Raw genomic sequence first — 18,518 nt, forward strand, 5'->3', positions numbered from 1 at the left:
AAATTTCCGCGATTGTTGTAGTTGACCAACCAAAAAGATTTCCAGGTCCTAAGAGTGTTAGGCCTGCCGCCTTCCTAGCCAATTGGTCAGCAATGCGGTTGTCTCTATTCCTTTTGAGTCATTTAACCCACCTCAGGAAAATGGTATTCCTATCCGAACTTGAGTTAGTGACTCGTGACACTCTATTATTAACCCTGATGTGACACATGGTCTATTCAAGGTTAATAACGGTTGTCTGCTAACTGTGCAGATTATTATAGTTTTCCCGGCTATACCTTTTTGGGTTATCTCTTTTCTGGCTATGGAGATACCAGCCAGTTCTGTCTGAACTACGCTGTAATTTTTGTCCATATCCCACTGTATTCTTAGGTTCAGTGATCTGAAGTATATCCCACATCCTGAGCCTTCTTCCATGTTGGAGCCATCGGTGTATATGCAATACGCATTTGCCACATTTGTCTCCCTATACTGTCTTGTTTAAATTTTGTAGGGTTTGTCAAAGACAAACTTTGGTTTAATCGAGTCGCAGCCTGCCTGTAGTAGGGGTAGCGCATCTAACTCTCCCCGCCAAAAACGAGTTCTCAATTGTCCCATTTCTACATCAAGGTTTGCACCAGCTGAGCCCAGTCGCATCATCGTCACCAGCGCTGCTTCTTTGACACATATGTCTAAAGGCGTGATATCAATGACCAACTCCAATGCAGCAGTTGGTGCTGTTTTCATGGCACCCGTTACATTTATGCAAAGCATCCACTGGATATGGTTTAGTTTGTTAATCGCTGTTGTCTGTAGCACTTTTGGTTCCCATAGATCAGTAAGTTAGCATTGGTCTAATGACAGCAGTGTAGACCCAGGCGATCACCCTGGGCGAAAGGCCCCTGGTGCGTTCGACCTTTCGTCGATACTGCTCATAGGCAATATATGCTCTTTTAGTTCTACCATCTAAGTGTGAGTTCCATGTCAACTTCCTGTTAAGGGTAATACAAAGATACTTTACCTCGTCAGAAAAGTTTAGACTGTAGTTTAGAATACTTGGGGGTATTAAACCCGTGATTCTTCTTTCTATCGTGAAGAGGTTTCTGTCAAGTATTCAGTCGTTTATATTGATTACAGCAATCTCATCAATCTCAACAAACATGTAGTATAGATCTCTGTTATGATATCTGTTACATAATGTTTTTACTCTGACATCTTTGAGTACCTGTATTTGAAACATATGCTTGAATCTTCGAATATCTTGTTTCTGCAATATCGGTCATAACTTGCCGCACTGTCACCTTATAAACCTCGACCAGTATTGATCCCTTAACTACAGATTACCATACTTTAGTTTTATTAGCTGATTTTATGGTATTAAACATATTAAACCTTTGTGCTGTTCAGTTAACTTGATTTAAAAGTCTCTACAGATCATCTACACTCTTCGTAACGTATGATTTTCCATATCAAATTTTTAGTACCGACAAGAATATTGTATATAGTTATATATTGTATAAGAGGCTCCTAGAAATAAAGAAACTTGATCATGGAACGATGAAGTGAGAAGAAATAGGCTAGAAAGAGGTGTGACAGGTCTAAAAGAGAGGAAGATACGGATATATACTAGGTAGCAAAGAGGAAAGCAAAGAGCACTGTAGTTACTGCTAAATAAAGATCGTCTGTACAGTTGTATGAAGATTTGGAAACATCCGAGAGGATGAAAAGGTTATACAGCATTGCCAAAGCAAGTAACAAGTCATTAAAGACTTTTACGTGCGGCAGATTAAGAGTGCAGATGAAAGGGTGTTACGAAAGGATGTTAAAATAAAGCAAAGATGCTATGAGTACTTTAAAAAGTAGCTAAACGAAGAAAGCTAGAGGAGAGACAAAGGATGCGGGATCCCAAATGAAAATGTAATACCGAGGATAGCGAGAGATGAGGTTGTCGGGTCGTTAAATAGGATGAAGAATGGTAAGGCAGGAGGACGTAATAGAATATATGTGGAGGCTTGAAAGGTTTAAATGCATATTTACAATCTACTCATAAACAGTCATCATCATCATCCAGCCCCATTTTCACATCCATTGTTGGATATAGGCCTCCTCCAAACGTCTCCAGTTCTCTCTATCTCTAGCTGCTGCAATCCAGTTTGTTTCTATTCTCCTTAGGTCGTCGGTCCATCGGGTGTGTGGTCTACCTCGACTTCGCTTGTAAACAGTACATTGAGTAATTAGAAAATATGATGACAATATTGACTTGATTTGGGTACCGTCCACCGACAGTTCTTCATTTTCACCTATGTAACCAGGTCTTCTGGCCAAGTCCTCTTCAGTCTTCGTTCTTCCATTGGTCGCTGATATAATTCACTGATAATTTGGCTGTGGTGCGTTAAATTAAGAATTTTGGCTTTGTTGACGTGAAGTAATATGACATCTTTTACGGTTGGTGCTCCTAGGTCATTGTGGATGGTTGCATTGCTCACATATCAAGGGGCGTTAGCTATCAATCACAGTGTTTTTGATTGGAAGGTCTGCAAAATTTTTGTGTTTGAAGGCTTGCTACAGCCCCAGAGTTCTACGCCATAAGTCCATATTGGTTTTAGTATAACTTTGTGATGCAGTATTTTGTTCTCCAATGACAGGTGGTTCTACCTTTCGACATAGAGTATTTTTGGCATTCCAATCGCCTGCTATCAGGAAGTAGAGCTAAGGGTTTGGAAGAAGCTGTCGTATTCTTCAGCTAGGATATTATGTCTAGGGGGTGAATAAATAGCTGCGACAATCAATGGCCACGAGAAGGTTTCTGTTTTGATTGAAGTGCTCTGAATTTTAAGTGTGGAATAAATTGTAAAAGGTTATGTTTAACAGATGATCTGACTATGATTGCCGATCCTGCATGGCAGTTCCGTCGGGATGGTGGGTAAAATATGTTGTGTAAAAGAAATTTTGACAATCGTTCACTCAGTTGAATGTTTTGTTAACTTTTGAAAATAACGTAATTTCCTGGACATAATTTGTTAGGCCGTTGGCATTCCAGGCCGCTATTCTTATTTGCTTAACCATTAATTTGTTATGTTGCTTATGACTGTTGGTACTCTTCTTCCATTTCTGCTGTTAAAGTAATGTATCTTCCCAGCTTTATAGCTAAAGTTGGTTCTTTTAGCATGTTTCTTAACGTACTTTCCGCCATTCCTATAGATTTTGCCTCGCTTCTCTTACTTTCTCCATTTTCAACCCTTTTTCTTGCTGCCTCCATAACCACCGGTGAGCATAAAGCACGCTGAGAAGTTCGTTTTTTGTCAGACATGCTTAAACAAAAGAAAAAATACGGTTAATCCGTTATAAAAAAAAAGTTTATAAGAGTGCACGCGTACTCTTACAATATCAATGACTGCGCACTCTTAGAAAACTTCTTCTTAAAGTTCCATCTCCTATCGGAGGTTGGATATCATAACGGCTACGGTTACTTTGTTGGCTGCTGCTCTGAATAGTTGTAGTGAACTACAGTTAAACCATTCTCTAAGATTCTTCAGCCAGGAGATGCGTCTTCTTCCTATGCTTCTTCTTCCTTGGATCCTTCCTTGCATAATAATTCTCAGCAGCTCATATTTTTCTCCTCTGGTTATGTGACCCAAATATTCTAGTTTTCTTCTTTTTATGCTGTTCATAATTTCTAACTCCTTATTTAGACGTCGTTCTTAGAAAACGAGCATGTTTTAACAAATGCTAGTGCTGCCTCCATCTTGGTGCAAAATTGTAAACAACGGTATGATACATACGATTATTCAAAGTTTATTGCAAGTATGGTAAAATATTACCGCGAAATTTTTACAAACTACAGTTGTGTACAATATAAAAAATTTCAAAATATAATAAGAAAATAGATAAAACTAATTAAAGTTACCTAATAACGTTATTATCGGTGTTTATTTGCCTAAAATGCTCAAGACACATACAAACAGTTCGCTTAATAATAACTTATGTATCTCTCGGTGTTTTCAAAATATAATAAGAAAATAGATCAAACTAATTAAAGTTACCTAATAACATTATTATCGGTATTTATTTGCCTAAAATGCTCAAGACACATACAAACACTTCGCTTAATCGAAGTAAAAACTTTGTTCCTGTCGAGGACGCACTCCGAAAATCGACGAGTGCGCACTCTTATTGACCGCGCACTCTTAAAGCGCTCTACCCTACATCTTCAAAGAAAACTGGACTGCAAAGATTTTTAATGGAAGATGATTTGTATTTCGAAGATTTTTATAAAAAAAACAACTTATTCAAGTTTTACACACGAAACAATTTAAACAATTATACGCCCTAGAAAGTATTGTCGAAAAACATGGACAAACTATATTGATACTTCCCCCTATTTTTGTGTTTTCAATCCTATAGACTAAGTAATATGGGGACAATTAAAATCAAGGAAAAGTCGTGCAAATACATTTCTTCCTAAATTTGAAGAATACTATAAGACGATTGGGCACTTCCACATTAGTGGTGGAAATAAATTTATTATTGAGTAGAATGATGATAGTGAGGCAGAAAATGCGGAAGAAGGAAAGAATTAATTAAGTGTAGAAGTATTTTAAGTGATTCCTTGTTAATTGTGTTGTGCAATTAATATTCCGAGAAATTACAAGTGCAATAATGAAAAAACTCTCGTTTAAAAAAAATTAGGTGTTTTATTTATAACAAGAGTAATTACAAAAGCTATTCTACATCAGTTATCAATGCAAACATAAGATAAGAAGGAGGGTCAAATGGTCAAATTTAAGTTTAGTACATACGATATATCCTGTTTTAAGGGAATATAGTTAAGAAAGATAAATACTTTTAATTACATATTTAATTACCAGAACAACCAGCTGCCGCACAATTCAAAGCAGAACTATCAAATCTAACGGTTCAACTATATTTCTTACTTATACTATACCTTATTGGATCCCGTGTTTTCTGTATTGAAAGTGTTTTTAAAAGCGTACTAGGTCTGGCTATTAAATGACGAGACTGTTTATGAAAAAGAGTTTTATTTTAAAAATTATTCTACAATCGAATGCTCTCCTTCAATATATTCCCCTTCCCTCGGCACGCACCGTTCCATTCGTTTTTTCCATTGGTCAATGCAATGCTGGAAGTCTTCTTTTGTTAGAGCTTTTAGAAGCTCCGCCGTTTTTCGCTTCACCTCTTCCATCGACTCGAACCGGATTCCTTTTAAGGCAGACTTGATCATCGGAAACAGGAAAAAGTCGCAGGGTGCTAAATCAGGCGCGTACGGCGGGTGTTCGAGCACTGGAATGACTCTAGCGGCTAAATAACGCTTCACAGACAGGGCGTTAGGGGCAGGTGCGTTGTCCTGGTGCAAGATCCACGACTTGTTTTTCCACAACTCCGGCCGTTTCTTACGAACTCGCTCTCGCAGCGTTGCCAAAACTTTCAAATAGTAAGTTTGGTTTACAGTTTGACCCTCTGGAACCCATTCAGTCATCACGATGTTGTTAATGTCGAAAAAAAAACGGTTAGCACAGCTTTAAATTTTGATTTTTCAGGAGTTTTTCAGTGGATGGATTGGCTCTTAGTTTCAACACTGTATTTAAATATCGCAAGGTTTCATCGCAAGTGATGATGTTTTCCATTAATTCAGCCACTCAAGAAAATCTGAGCAGATCTGTTGACGGACAAGCTTTTGACCAGGGGTCAAATTTTTTGGGACCAATTCGCACAGACTTCCTTTTTCTGACAGTTTCTTTATCGAGAACATCTGAGCAAGAACAAGAAAATCTGAGCAGATCTGTTGACGGACAAGCTTTTGGCCAGGGGTCAAATTTTTTGGGACCAATTCGCACAGACTTCCTTTTTCTGACCAGAATTTTTCTGACAGTTTCTTTATCGGCGTTTACAGTCTCAGCAATCATCCTAATGCTCATATGACGATCTCCGCGCACAATTTCATTTATTTTGGTCACTGTTTGCGGAGTTGAAACAGAGACAGGTCCACCAGGACGTTGGTCATCTTCGGCGCTCTCTCGGCCTTCAGAAAACCGTTTATACCATTCGAAAACACGCTCACGAGATAGAGAATTCTCACCAGAGGCCTCTTTCAACAAATTATAGCACTCAGTCGGAGTTTTTTTTTTAATTTAACGAGGAATTTCACATTAATCCGTTGCTCATATTTTTCGTCACACATTGTTATCGACACGAGAAAAAAACACGTTCTTTTCTAACCTCTACAGAAAAAATACTACAACAGCGACAAAAACGTGTTTTCGTACTGAAAGAGAAGACACTTCCAGCTATCCAATGATGAATTCGTTTCCCACTCTTCCCCTCTAGGAGGCCTTCTGCGCGCGCAGTATCGTTATTTAATAGTGAGACCTCGTATTGTGTTTGCTCTATATGTAAGATAATTTTGGTCTTCTACTTCGTTGAAGATCGGTTCTTTTTAAAGTGTTCAACACAACTAGTTTAGTATTTCTTCTTTTAGGTTGACTAAAACGTGTGTTCTTTTTCTTTTAAGCCTCTGTTCGAATTTCTTCCCACATTATTTACAGTTTTATTTTTTGGTTTACATTTTAGTAAACCATTTTTATAGTTTTAAGTTTCTCTAATGATTTATCTCCAAAGGTATACATATATAAGTGAGTTTATCTTCGTATATATACATACATGTATTAGGTACTCTTAATAAGAAACAAAGTTGAAAAAAGTTGAGTATTTTATTGACAAAATAAAACATTAAGTCATAATAACAATTTAAAAAGTTAAAACAAGCGAAATATATTACTTATACTTAAAATTACAGTAAAAATATTTTTCTCCAAAGCAACCAATATTTTAGATCTAAAAAAATTATCCCAAATCATGATTTTCGTTATTATCAAAACAATATTTTCTTCAAATCCTTCAAATCTCAGGAAATAAATTCGAATTAGAAAATAATTTTCTTATCTATTAGCTGTATCTCCTTCTAATATTACAATAACTTATAACCAAACGTTATTCTTTCTTGAGCCGTATGTCCGATCATGTGAATATTTTTTTTTACTTTTTTCATTAAAATCAATACTTTTTTCCTACAGAAACCGCGCACTTCATCAATAAGTGATTATGATCTGTGATGTCATTTTAATGGGCCCTGCCAAATGTTTACAAGCTTCGTTTCAAAATGGCACTCTATAACTGATCATTAGTCAAAATCAAGTATACCAAAGATGAAAGAATATCAAAAGAGGCATATAAACTACTTACGGTATAAAATATGGCAATATTGGTGTCTGAATCTCAAATTTGACATCAACAACCTAAATTTTGACTCTAATCGTAAACGTGCTCAAAACGTTTTGCCTACGAATGGTATTTATTTAGATTGTTAGAATGGTATTTATACTGAAAATGGAACTTTTTGGTGAAGTGTGATGATTTTTTATAAATTATTATTGCAATTTAACCATTACAAATTGTAACATTACAGGTTATTTTTAGTTTTAATCATTAACTTCTTTAAATATATAAATTATACCCATCACCTGGATGGCATACAATCCACAGCACATCTAAACATGTGTGATTGTATATAAATTATGAGTTGTAACAAATACAATCGATATAAAATCAATTAGTAAGTAGATAAGTCGATGGTTCGATTTTGAATCAATACCTGGTCGGCCAATTACGGGAAGAAGTTGGATTTAACGTCTATTTTTAAGATCCAAGTTCAGTAAGTACCTTCTTCTTCTTCATGTGCCTTATCCGTTCCGAACGTTGGCAATCAACATGGCTATTCTGACTTTGTTTACGGCAGATCTGAATAGTTCAGCAGATGACAATCCGAACCATTGCCGCAAGTTTTGGAGCCACGAGTGTCTTCTCCTCCCTGGACCCCTTCTGCTGTCTATTTTCCCTTGAACGATCAGCTGTAGTACTCTATATTTATTATGTCTCATAACGTGACCCAAGTATTCCTTTCTTTATACTTATTCCTACCTCTCTCTCTTTACCTATCCGGCGTAGTACCTCTTCGTTGGTCACGTGCTCAGTCCAGGATATACGTAATATACGTCGGTAAGCCCACATTTCGAAGGCCTCTACTTTTTTCCAAGTAAGTACCTATATATTTTTATTAAATTTGATGTTTTGCTTCGCCTTTTCACGAATTAAGATATTTTATACCTTTAACTCTGCTGTACCGTTAGAGTCAACTATACAAATGTACTGTTCGGGTCAGTATGACCCTACTATAGTTTACGGTCCTTAATCGAAATAAAATAAGCTAATGGTGCTAACCAAAACTTTATTAGCAAAAAATTATAGTTAATTAAACGAAAATTATGTTGCTAATGTAAATTAAACCATATTAACAAAAATAAAAGCCATTTTTTTCTTTTCCAGAAACGCCTAAGAACAAATACCTACAAAATTTAATTTAGTTTACAACTGGGAGAGTAATAAAATGAATGGGTTTTACAAATATGTTTGCGACATATACAACATAAAATGTATAGACATGTGAGAAGAACAGATCATACAAGGTGGATAGCAAAGATTTCGGATTGGAGCCCAATAGGAAGGAGGAAAAGAGGTAGACCCCAAAGATCATGGAGGGATGAAGTGGACGAGGCCATGGAAAGACGAGACCTTAGAGATGGAGAATGGCAGAACAGAAAGGACTGGAGACGTTGGCTGAAAGGAAGGCGGCGACAGCTGTAAAAATCCTTATATAGATAGATAGATATACAACACAAAATATTAGTCTTGTTATCGTTTTTAGAGCAAAATTTACAGCATGCTCGTTTAGCAGACAGAGTTGGATTGCCTATAGACGGTTCCCTAGAATTTCCATCTTCTCTACTCGCTTCTGTTCGTGTTCTTTTTACCAGTTCTTGTGAGTCTTTAGTTCTTGGTAAATTCCTCAAGAAAAATTCGCCGTTTTGTAAGTTTGTTGGAGTTCCATTGGGGATTTATTGATGTCCATAAAAAGAACGCGTTGTAGGTAGAAATGTTCAGCATATTATAAAAAAACAATCATAAACCAGCTATTTGTCTTCGTCTTACATGTATATGTTCCAACAAGCTGATCTAGAGTATCCTCCTCCCTTACTGGAATTGTAATCTAAAATAGTTTGGGGCTTTTTGTCATTTCTGTCACTAATAGCCTTATCATGATGCAAAGTACTCATAAGAAAACATTTTTATTCTTTTTAGGAATATAGTTAACAACAGTGGTATCTTGCGTGAAGTAAAAATACGAACTATGAACTTCTTTATTCGCAATTTATGCTTGAAGCTCTGGCTTATTTTTTCTTATAGTCCCCAGCGTTGTATTTTTTCTTTTTAGAAGGTTGTCCTAAATTGTATAATGTAAAAAAGTTATCACAAGTAATATTGTGGCCTTTCAAATTACTACACAAGTCGCACACCACACGCATTCCCTGATTCCGTTCCGGCGCGGCACCTGATTTGATATCGAAAATTCGTGCACATGCGTACGTTGTAACTTCTGGAGCATTATTTATAACATTAGCCGTGAAAAAACAAGCGCGTTGGTAAGGAGGATCGAGAGACCACTGGATATTACCGTCATTTGAAGCAACTGTTACAAAAGGTTCGACAGGATATTGTACGTAGAATAGAACAGCAGAATCATCACTACTTTCTTCCTCACTCTCACTACTTGTATTGTTTTCTGTTTCTGATATGCACTCATCACTCTCCGACACGTTCGCGAGCTCATCTTCGGTTAGCGTTCTTCGGTGCGACATTATCAACATGCAAACATAGACTGAAATTTGAAATGTAAATGAATGAACTTGACATATCAGTATCCTACCAGCCTACCACTTGTCTATCACCCCCACTTCCTTCTACATGACATGCTTCTAAATGACATCGTCCAGCTACACTACACATTTTTTAGAAGTTCTAGCTTGCAGAAACTTGTTTCTATTTATAGACGTACCTGACTGACAAACTGTTAAAAAATATATATTAAATACTGCCAACTAAACATACATACACAGATAATTTTTAACGATTTAAATACGTGGGTCATATTGACCCGAACGTACTATAGGTAACAATTTAATTTTTATCAAAAAAATCAGGTATCAAAAGTTGATTTTTTATCTCGTATGCAATTAAAAGACCTTTATGTTAGGTAATAAAGTCACGAAACACCAAAACGTTACGCCGCGTAATAATTTGCAAAATAATTTTTTTTGGGTCAAATAGGCCCGACAAGGACAGCAGGGTTAAACCATTCCTAAAATTTTTATTAACGTAACATTCATTCATTTAATTAATATTTAGGTTTCACTTCTATTTAATCTTTCTACTTCACCTACGCTACTCTAATCTTCATACTTGCTTTCTCCATGGTTAAGACAATTTCGGGTTTGGGATAATTTATTTGAGATGTACAATAACATAAAATTAATGTAATATTATAAATCTAAAGTTGTAGGTACAAGATATCCAAAAATTGTGATTCAATAACGTTTTAATACAGTTGCCATTAAAGCATAAAAAACTACACAAATGAGTTGGTCCTTAAAATATTATAAATGTACATTTTAGAATAAAATTCAAACAACTAGATTATGCTTGTATGTTTAACTGAGTAATGAAAAAAATTGGTAAAATTTAACGCATTTCAATCAGTCGATTAAATTAAAGCAAATGAAGTCAGAAATCATTTTCGTTGTGCGAATATTTAAAAATTTGAGTTTTGACCTTATGACTAGAGACCGGAATAGATGCAAAATGCATTTTTTTGTATATCTGGTATATTTTGAATAAATTTCATATTTTTACAAGAAATTGCATATATCTGTATATTTTTATAAAAAAAATATATAAGTAACCAACGTTTCCTGAATGTGTCGACATTTTCTTGAAATTGTTCATACTAATTCCTCGAGTTATAAAACCTTTGTTTATTTGAATAATTTTGGGCATACCTGCTATTATAGTAAAAGGTTTTAGGTAAACTGGTAAAAAATTAACAAACCTAATATAGAAACAAAATGAAACAAACACTTTGGTGGACGGGTTTTTCCGAAATACAAAAGAAATAAATTATTTTAGGGACCAACTTACTTTAACAAACATATTTATAATTATTACTATAAAAATTGTTACAAAACGTTTGCTCTAAAAATTTCGCCCTACCGATATTATTCAGTCATCTGAGCAGACTTTATCGTTAGTACGTCAATATTTACTTAAAGAAACATCACTCAAGTTTTGAAGAGTTTGACCTGGTGACTTTTAAATATCATAGACTTGATTTTTAGCAAATATTTAGAGCTAGATTATTGCAACTATGTAAGGAAATAACCAGGAAGAAAATTTCAGGTACATATTTATGAAAGTAGTCAAAGCACGTGATGTACGTTATTAGTCGAAAAAGATATTTTTTCTTCAAATGGCAAGCAATATAAAGTAACTAAAAATAATAAAAATTTAACAACGTATTGGGGTTATCCAACAATAAAACACTGAAAACTTTCGTTTTTAACACTTCCACAAAATTTATTTTAAATTATTATCACTACAGCTGTTTCAGCCAGAGTGCCTTTCTCAAGTGATCTATTTTTGGTATGTGTTTACACTTTATAGTCTTTAACTGAATAGGTTGAGGAAGGGAAAACTGTGTGTCTCAAGTTGGTCATTCAGAATTATGTCTGTATTTTTTAATTTGTTGATTTTCATAGATTCTAATAAATTTTTGATTTTGAATGTGAAGAATTTGAAATTCGTCATTAAAGGAATGATTATGGTCTAGAAAAATAAGTGCGTACGTAGAGTCTGTTTTTCTATTATTGAAAGCTCTTTTATGTTCTGTTATACGTTTGATAAAAGTTCTACCAGTTTGACCGATGTAGGTTTTTGGCCAGTCGCCACATTTAAGTTTGTATACGCCGCTGTGTAATTGCTTTTTCTTTTGGCTATGGTTGTTCTTAATATATTTGGCCTAAGTTGTTGTTTGTTCTAAAAGTTGGTGCTATTCCTTTCTTTTTTATGTATTTGGCTATGTTTGTTGGTATCTTGTGTGCATATGTAATCGAGCAGAAGGTACTGAGTTTTTTCTCTGGTGGTGGAAATAGTAATTTCAGGGCTTTCTTATGTAGTTTTTGATTTAAAATTTTATTTATTGTGTGTTCGTTGTACCCACTGTTTACTGCTATTTGCTTAATGATATTCAGTTCTCGAAGTTATTTTTTGTCATGGGAATTGCTATTAATCAATGTAACATGCTATGTACGCAGCTAATTTATGTTGTCTAGGATGGGATGATGAATTGTGTATAGTCGTATCAGTATGGGTAGGTTTATGAAACAAGGAGAACTCATGTTTGTTTTAAGTCTGATGATTTTTAAATTTAGAAAATGTATGGATTGATTCTGTTCTGTGTCTATTGTGAATTCAATATGACTATAAAGTGAATTAATACTCGATAAGAATTGGTCCAGTTGTGTATTAGTTCCTGTAAAACATACCAGTACATCGTCTACGTATCTCCACCAATACAAAAACTGTTTGAATATGGGATGTTTTGAAATCTTAGACGATTACCCATTATAAGTCCTGCACTGTTATTTGTACGTATTTGATTATTAAATTCGAAGTATTCCTGGTTATGCAAATTTCAAGATGTAAAATTTCAGACGTAATGACTGGATTTGTAATATTATGTTCTAAAAGGTATTTTACTACAGCAAAAGTTTCTGTAGGAGGAATACTGGGAAAAAGGTTTTTGACGTCAAATGAAATTAATTTTAAGTTGTTAGGTAATTGAAAATGTTTTAATTTATTAACTAGTTCTAAAATAATCTCTGACAGTTTTTTTATAGTTTATATGATGGAGCTGTATAGAATATTTTTGTTCTATTGAATTTAATATTGATTTTGACCAACTTGAGACAAACAGTTCTCCCCTCCTCAACGTATTCAGTTAAAGACTATAAAATGTAAACAGATACCAAAAATAGATCACTTGAAAAAGGCACTCTGGTCGAAACAGCTGTAGTTATAATAATTTAAAAATTTTGTGAAAGTGTTTTATTGTTAGATAAAATGAATTTCCATCAAGTACCAGTCGAATTCATCACTTATATTGGGATTAGTCTAGGTGTGAAGGATGTTGATGGCATCTCTACATTGTTTCCATTTTATTGTTTTTGCTGAGAAATTTTTTGGGTATCGAAAGACATAAATCTCCTGCTCCCAGCTTTTAAAAGAGACAGGCAGAACAATCTGCGAGAATGGTTGAAACTGTCATCTGTGAAATTTTTACGCGCTTTAATGAAGCTAAACGCTAGAAGATATTTTGAACATACTTTTAAAAATAAATCACGTTTTGCAATTATTAAATGGTACAAACTTTTTAAAATGTGGATGATGTTTCCTTTTTCTTGCACATTCAAATTTAAAATTGCATATTTTAAACCTTGTCATGATTCAAAATTTCGTTCATTTTCCAATTTTTTATTTTATTTTTATAAAACCAAGTCCTCGATTTCTACCCTAATTTTGCTTTATGTTATATTGTAGAAAAATTTCATATTCAGAAAACAAGATACAAAAAGATTTATAGAAGCTATTCTGTTCGACGAAAAATGAGTCTATTATACTTTAACTAAAATTAATTTATATTTAAAGACTTGCTGCTGATAGCAATATTCTTTGTAATGAACTGACAGACAATATACTCCAGAAAATGTTAAGTTTTATATAAAATTGAGATAGAACCACAAAAGTAGAAATGCGCAGATTTCTCTTGACGAAACCAAAATTCAGATTTTTACTTTAATCTGTGCCTTCTATAACTTTCAAGGCAAAACAGGCGATGCTAAAAGATGAAAGAGGGATATGGAGAATCTAAAAGTTGCATTCCACATCATCATCTCCTCATCTAAGCAAAACTCCTTTACGAATTGGCTTCTTGTACTCATAAAGAGTAAACCAAAATAAAAGAAAAGACAGTTAAGATTTTATTTCACGTATAGTGCCTCTTTTATTTCGGTTTACGCTTTATGAGTACAAGAAACCAATTCGCAAAGGATTTTTGCCTAGATGAGAAGATATGTTGTGAAATGCAACTTTTTGATTTCCATACCTCTCTCTCTTACACCTTTAGCATCGTCTGTTTTGCCTTGCAATTTATAGAAGGCACAGATTAAAGCAAAAATCTGAATTTTAGTTTCGTCAATAGAAATCTTAGCATTTTTACTTTGGTGATTCATTCTCAGATTTGATTTGATTTCACTTTTAGAGCTTTTGTACCAGTCGCTCTCATGAATCCTGGTAGGATGAAATACGTATAAGCGAATATACAGAGGCTTCTTCTTCTTAAAGTTCCATCTCCTATCGGAGGTTGGATATCATAACGGCTATGGTCACTTTGTTGGCTGCTGCTCTGAAAAGTTGTAGTGAACTACAGTTAAACCATTCTCTAAGGTTCTTCAGCCAGGAGATGCATCTTCTTCCTATGCTTCTTCTTCCTTGGATCCTTCCTTGCATAATAATTCTCAGCAGCTCATATTTTTCTCCTCTGGTTATGTGACCCAAATATTCTAGTTTTCTTCTTTTTATGCTGTTCATAATTTCTAACTCCTTATTTAGACGTCGTAGTACCTCAGCATTGGTAATCCTTTGAACCCACTGGATTTTTAATATTCTTCTGTAACACCACATTTCGAACGCTTCTATTTTTCTTATGTGCGTATAATGCCTCTATACAGAGGCAATATACGTGAAATCAAATCTTAACTGTCTTTTCTTATAAAACTGACTATTTGAATTGACTATTGAAAGACCATTAAGTCATGCGATCTTAAGTCAATTCATATAGGTTGGGAGCCGTCATCAAAGTCAAAATATTTTAATACACGTTTAAATATGTACAAATGCCGTCCTTTTATTTATTTTTCTGTTTAAATAAATACTACAGATTGAAAATAAGGACCATCTCTTCTAAGAACACCGGAGAGTCAGTGAGCAATAATCTTTTCCATAAGGGACACATTTTTGATTAGTTTGTTCTTTTGGAAAGCTCTTAGAAGAGTGCTTGACCGTACATAAATTTTTCATATCTTGTTTTTTGACAATATACTACATTTAATCCCCTTAATTTCGTATTCACATTTTGACCTTTCTTTACCTTACATAGTCTGAAAAAGTTTTCTTCCAGAGCTGCCACTGATCCGTCGTCACTTATAATCATAATAATGTTAATCACATTTCAGCTTGTAATCATTACTATGTCGTGCTTGTAGTTATTTTTTTACTATATACTGACATAATGCTGGACTTTATAAAATACTACAAATATTTTAACAATTACAACAGTTTTGTACTAAAAATTCGAATCTTTGTTAGTAGTTGTTAAAAATCTAAAACTGTGTTTTAAATTCTAGATAAATAGGAAATGGACATTAATAATAAGCTAAGTGCAAAAAAGCAATTTAACGAGAAACAAAAACAGCCATTTGCCGTCACCAATAGTCCCCTTCCAGTTATAATTAGAAGATTTTTTCCAAGTATCCGTTTCATACATCAACAACAAAAAAAAAACAACAAAAGTTTGAAGCACGAAGTGTATGCAAGGAAGATTATTTCTTCTTCTTCAAATGCTACCGTAGCTATGAAAGTTAGTTATCGTCATAACAATTTTTACCCCCGAGGCGAACCAGATCAAATGACAAAAAGATACAATTTTAAGAATTCATACAGGGTGTCTATTCCAGACAGGAATGCATCGAGAAACAAGGAGTACCACAACCAACAGAATAAGATCTGGTATACAGACAGATCCATGACTAGGGAGGGTGTGACGACAGGAATATACTCCAATAATCCAAGAATTAACGAATGATTTGCCTTAGAAGCTGCACCGTTATTCAAGCACACATTTATGCGATACTGCAATATGCAAAGGAAAATAATGGGAGAGCCCTAGAAAAAGAGCAGATCCAGACAGTCAAGCTACACTGCTGTTAGAAATTATGGTGTGGTGTGGGATTGCACCAGAGAAATTAATGAACTAAGAGACCTGAACAAGGTTGAGCTTCAATCAAGGCAATCAAGGCATCCAAGGCAACGAAAAAGCGGATCAGATCAACTTCCAAAAAGAGTGATTCTGGGAGTATCAAAGGCTGCAGTACGGAGGGCTGTACAGGACTGGATCAGAGAGGCAGTAATGAACGATATTGGGAGAAAATAAAAAAAAATTGCAAAATCTTCATTGGTGGACCATGTACAAAAAGAACATAGGAACTGCTCCATATGGACAGGAACAAACTGAGAACAGTAACAGGAATGTTGACCGGGCATGTACCAGTAAAAGAGTTCCTGAATAAAATAGGCATTTACAATGGATACCTTAACTGCAGACTCTGCGATAAGGAACCAGAAACTGTAGAACATGTCATGTACGCGATTGAGAGGCGCTGGACCACAAAAGACAAAACCAAGAGGAGACCCAAGGGGGAGATAGATATTTAGGACACACCAAGGAAAAGACCTGTACAAACTTATACAGGGTACAAAAATGAGCAGCAAACACAATAAGCTTCAGCTTCAGTGATAACGGAGATATTGGGATCAAACGGACTCAGGGAGGAAAAAATTAGAATGAATCATCTAATACTGCAATCGTGCACTGTTAGAAGTAAGAAAATCGAGCATTATTCTTCTTACATCTTTTTTGAGCTCCATATCTTTGTAATGTAAATCTTTGGCAATTTTCTCTATAAATGTATACTCATTTTATTGATTTTAGATGAACTGATGATGTGTATGGATTCATACACGAAACGTCTTCAAAAAGGGATGAAGTAGCAAGTATCCATTCTTTTATTCTGCATTCTTTTGACCGATAACCCTCCACTATCAATACCACTACGGCTCTCAATGTTTTCTACCAGAGACGTAACCAAAGTGAGATACGTTCGGAGCACGTGGTAAAACTGAAAATGGAAATTTGCATGTTATACCATTCGATAAAAAAAATTAAAAATAGAATAAGCAGATATTTGATAATCATGAGAAAAAGATAGAAAGATATAAGATGGGGTGACGAATTTCAGAAACATCTGGAACAAAATAGAGCATTGGATAGACACCAGTAAAGGACAGAAGGCAAAGCTTATGTCCTAAAACGAATACACGATAGATAGATAGATAATTTACTATTGTAAAATGAACTATATTATAAAATGAAAACAGAAATAGAGTATTGAAATACTACATATTCCCTGTACTGTTATATGGAGTTAAAGTCTGAACAATTACCAATACAACTGAAAAAAGGCTTAACAGCTTTGAGATGTGGTGTTGTTGTAGAATGTGTAAAACAGGACCTGGAAGACGACGCACGTCCTGGTTGAAAAGTTTAAAGCAGTAGAGTGGAAAAACAACAATAGAACTCTTTAGAACAAATGCAGACAAAGTAAACTTGACGTGGTGATCGCAGGTATTTCTGAGTAAAATATTATTTATTAGTCATAACAAGAAATGGATAAACAAAATGTACAATATAAATACATTTTTTTATACAAAATAAATTCAAAGTTGGTTATTTTATTATCAAAAGTTTTTTGTCACATAAAATGAATAATTAAATATGACGCTTTTGGCTCTTAACTCATTATCGATGTGCAGTCTTTAAATGACTCAATTAATGTTCAGAATATATTATTACAATACATAACACACCCAAACTATGTTAAAATATATACAAATAAAATATCACACAAAATGTTAAACTACACTTTGACAAACAAATATCAATAGTAAATGATTTATTTACCATATTCGTTAATACTTTAGGCTCTTTGTTTTGTGCAATTTGATAGTATAACAGTCATGATTAACAACAGAAAAACGAACAGTCAAGTGGCAACTCCTGCCCAATAGAATCTTAGAAAATTACCTTACATACTATCAGAGTACTACTATAAAAAGCTTGAATTGATCGATCTTTCGTAAGCCACTTCATCTGGACTGATTCTCACGTTATCTACGGAGCAACAAGGTTGAGTTCCATTACTCATGTCTGTGCTGTCTTCGAATGGAGATTGTTCGTGGCTACCGTAGGAAGTTTGAGTCTGAAGAATTGGTAAACCAAGTATGATCCTTATGTTGTCAGTTAGGTGCTCAGATTCTTTGATTTGGTAGTATATGCCTTCTGCTTTATTGAGCATTATGGCCATATCCAGTTTGCCATTCAAGTCATTTATATGCTACAACAAATAAAAATTTATTCACGAATTTAATTATCGAAATAAAAGGCCTTTATTCATTGGATAATCGCTACCGATGTACAATTAAAATTTAACAATTATATGAAAATTGAGAGAACGATTTTACGACGTGGCTACGCTACGTCAGCTGTAGGCAACTGAATGAGGGCAAGCTTGAAGAAAAGTGTGTGCAGATTTGGCGCTTAGTAGATGAACAATTTTGATATAATAAAGCGATGTTGTTTTTATTTTAGATGACTCTTGATATTATCACCTTTTTTATTAAGA

The 18,518-nt window shown here is 34.5% G+C and overlaps 1 protein-coding gene across 3 annotated transcripts in view; it reads right to left on the minus strand.

Moving 5' to 3' along the window:
• Positions 1-6,690: 6,690 nt before the first annotated feature.
• Positions 6,691-18,518, minus strand: part of Tbc1d15-17 (TBC1 domain family member 15/17) — a 29,865-nt gene continuing 18,037 nt past the window's right edge. For all 3 annotated transcript variants that reach the window (XM_072540862.1, XM_072540860.1, XM_072540861.1), the window contains exon 6: positions 6,691-18,230. In XM_072540862.1, the coding sequence (XP_072396963.1) occupies positions 17,943-18,230 (288 nt within the window). In that variant the 3' untranslated portion in view covers positions 6,691-17,942. The remainder of the gene's footprint in view (positions 18,231-18,518) is intronic.

The sequence above is a fragment of the Diabrotica undecimpunctata genome, chromosome 8 (genome assembly GCF_040954645.1).
Source record: "Diabrotica undecimpunctata isolate CICGRU chromosome 8, icDiaUnde3, whole genome shotgun sequence".
Classification (NCBI taxonomy): domain Eukaryota; kingdom Metazoa; phylum Arthropoda; class Insecta; order Coleoptera; family Chrysomelidae; genus Diabrotica; species Diabrotica undecimpunctata.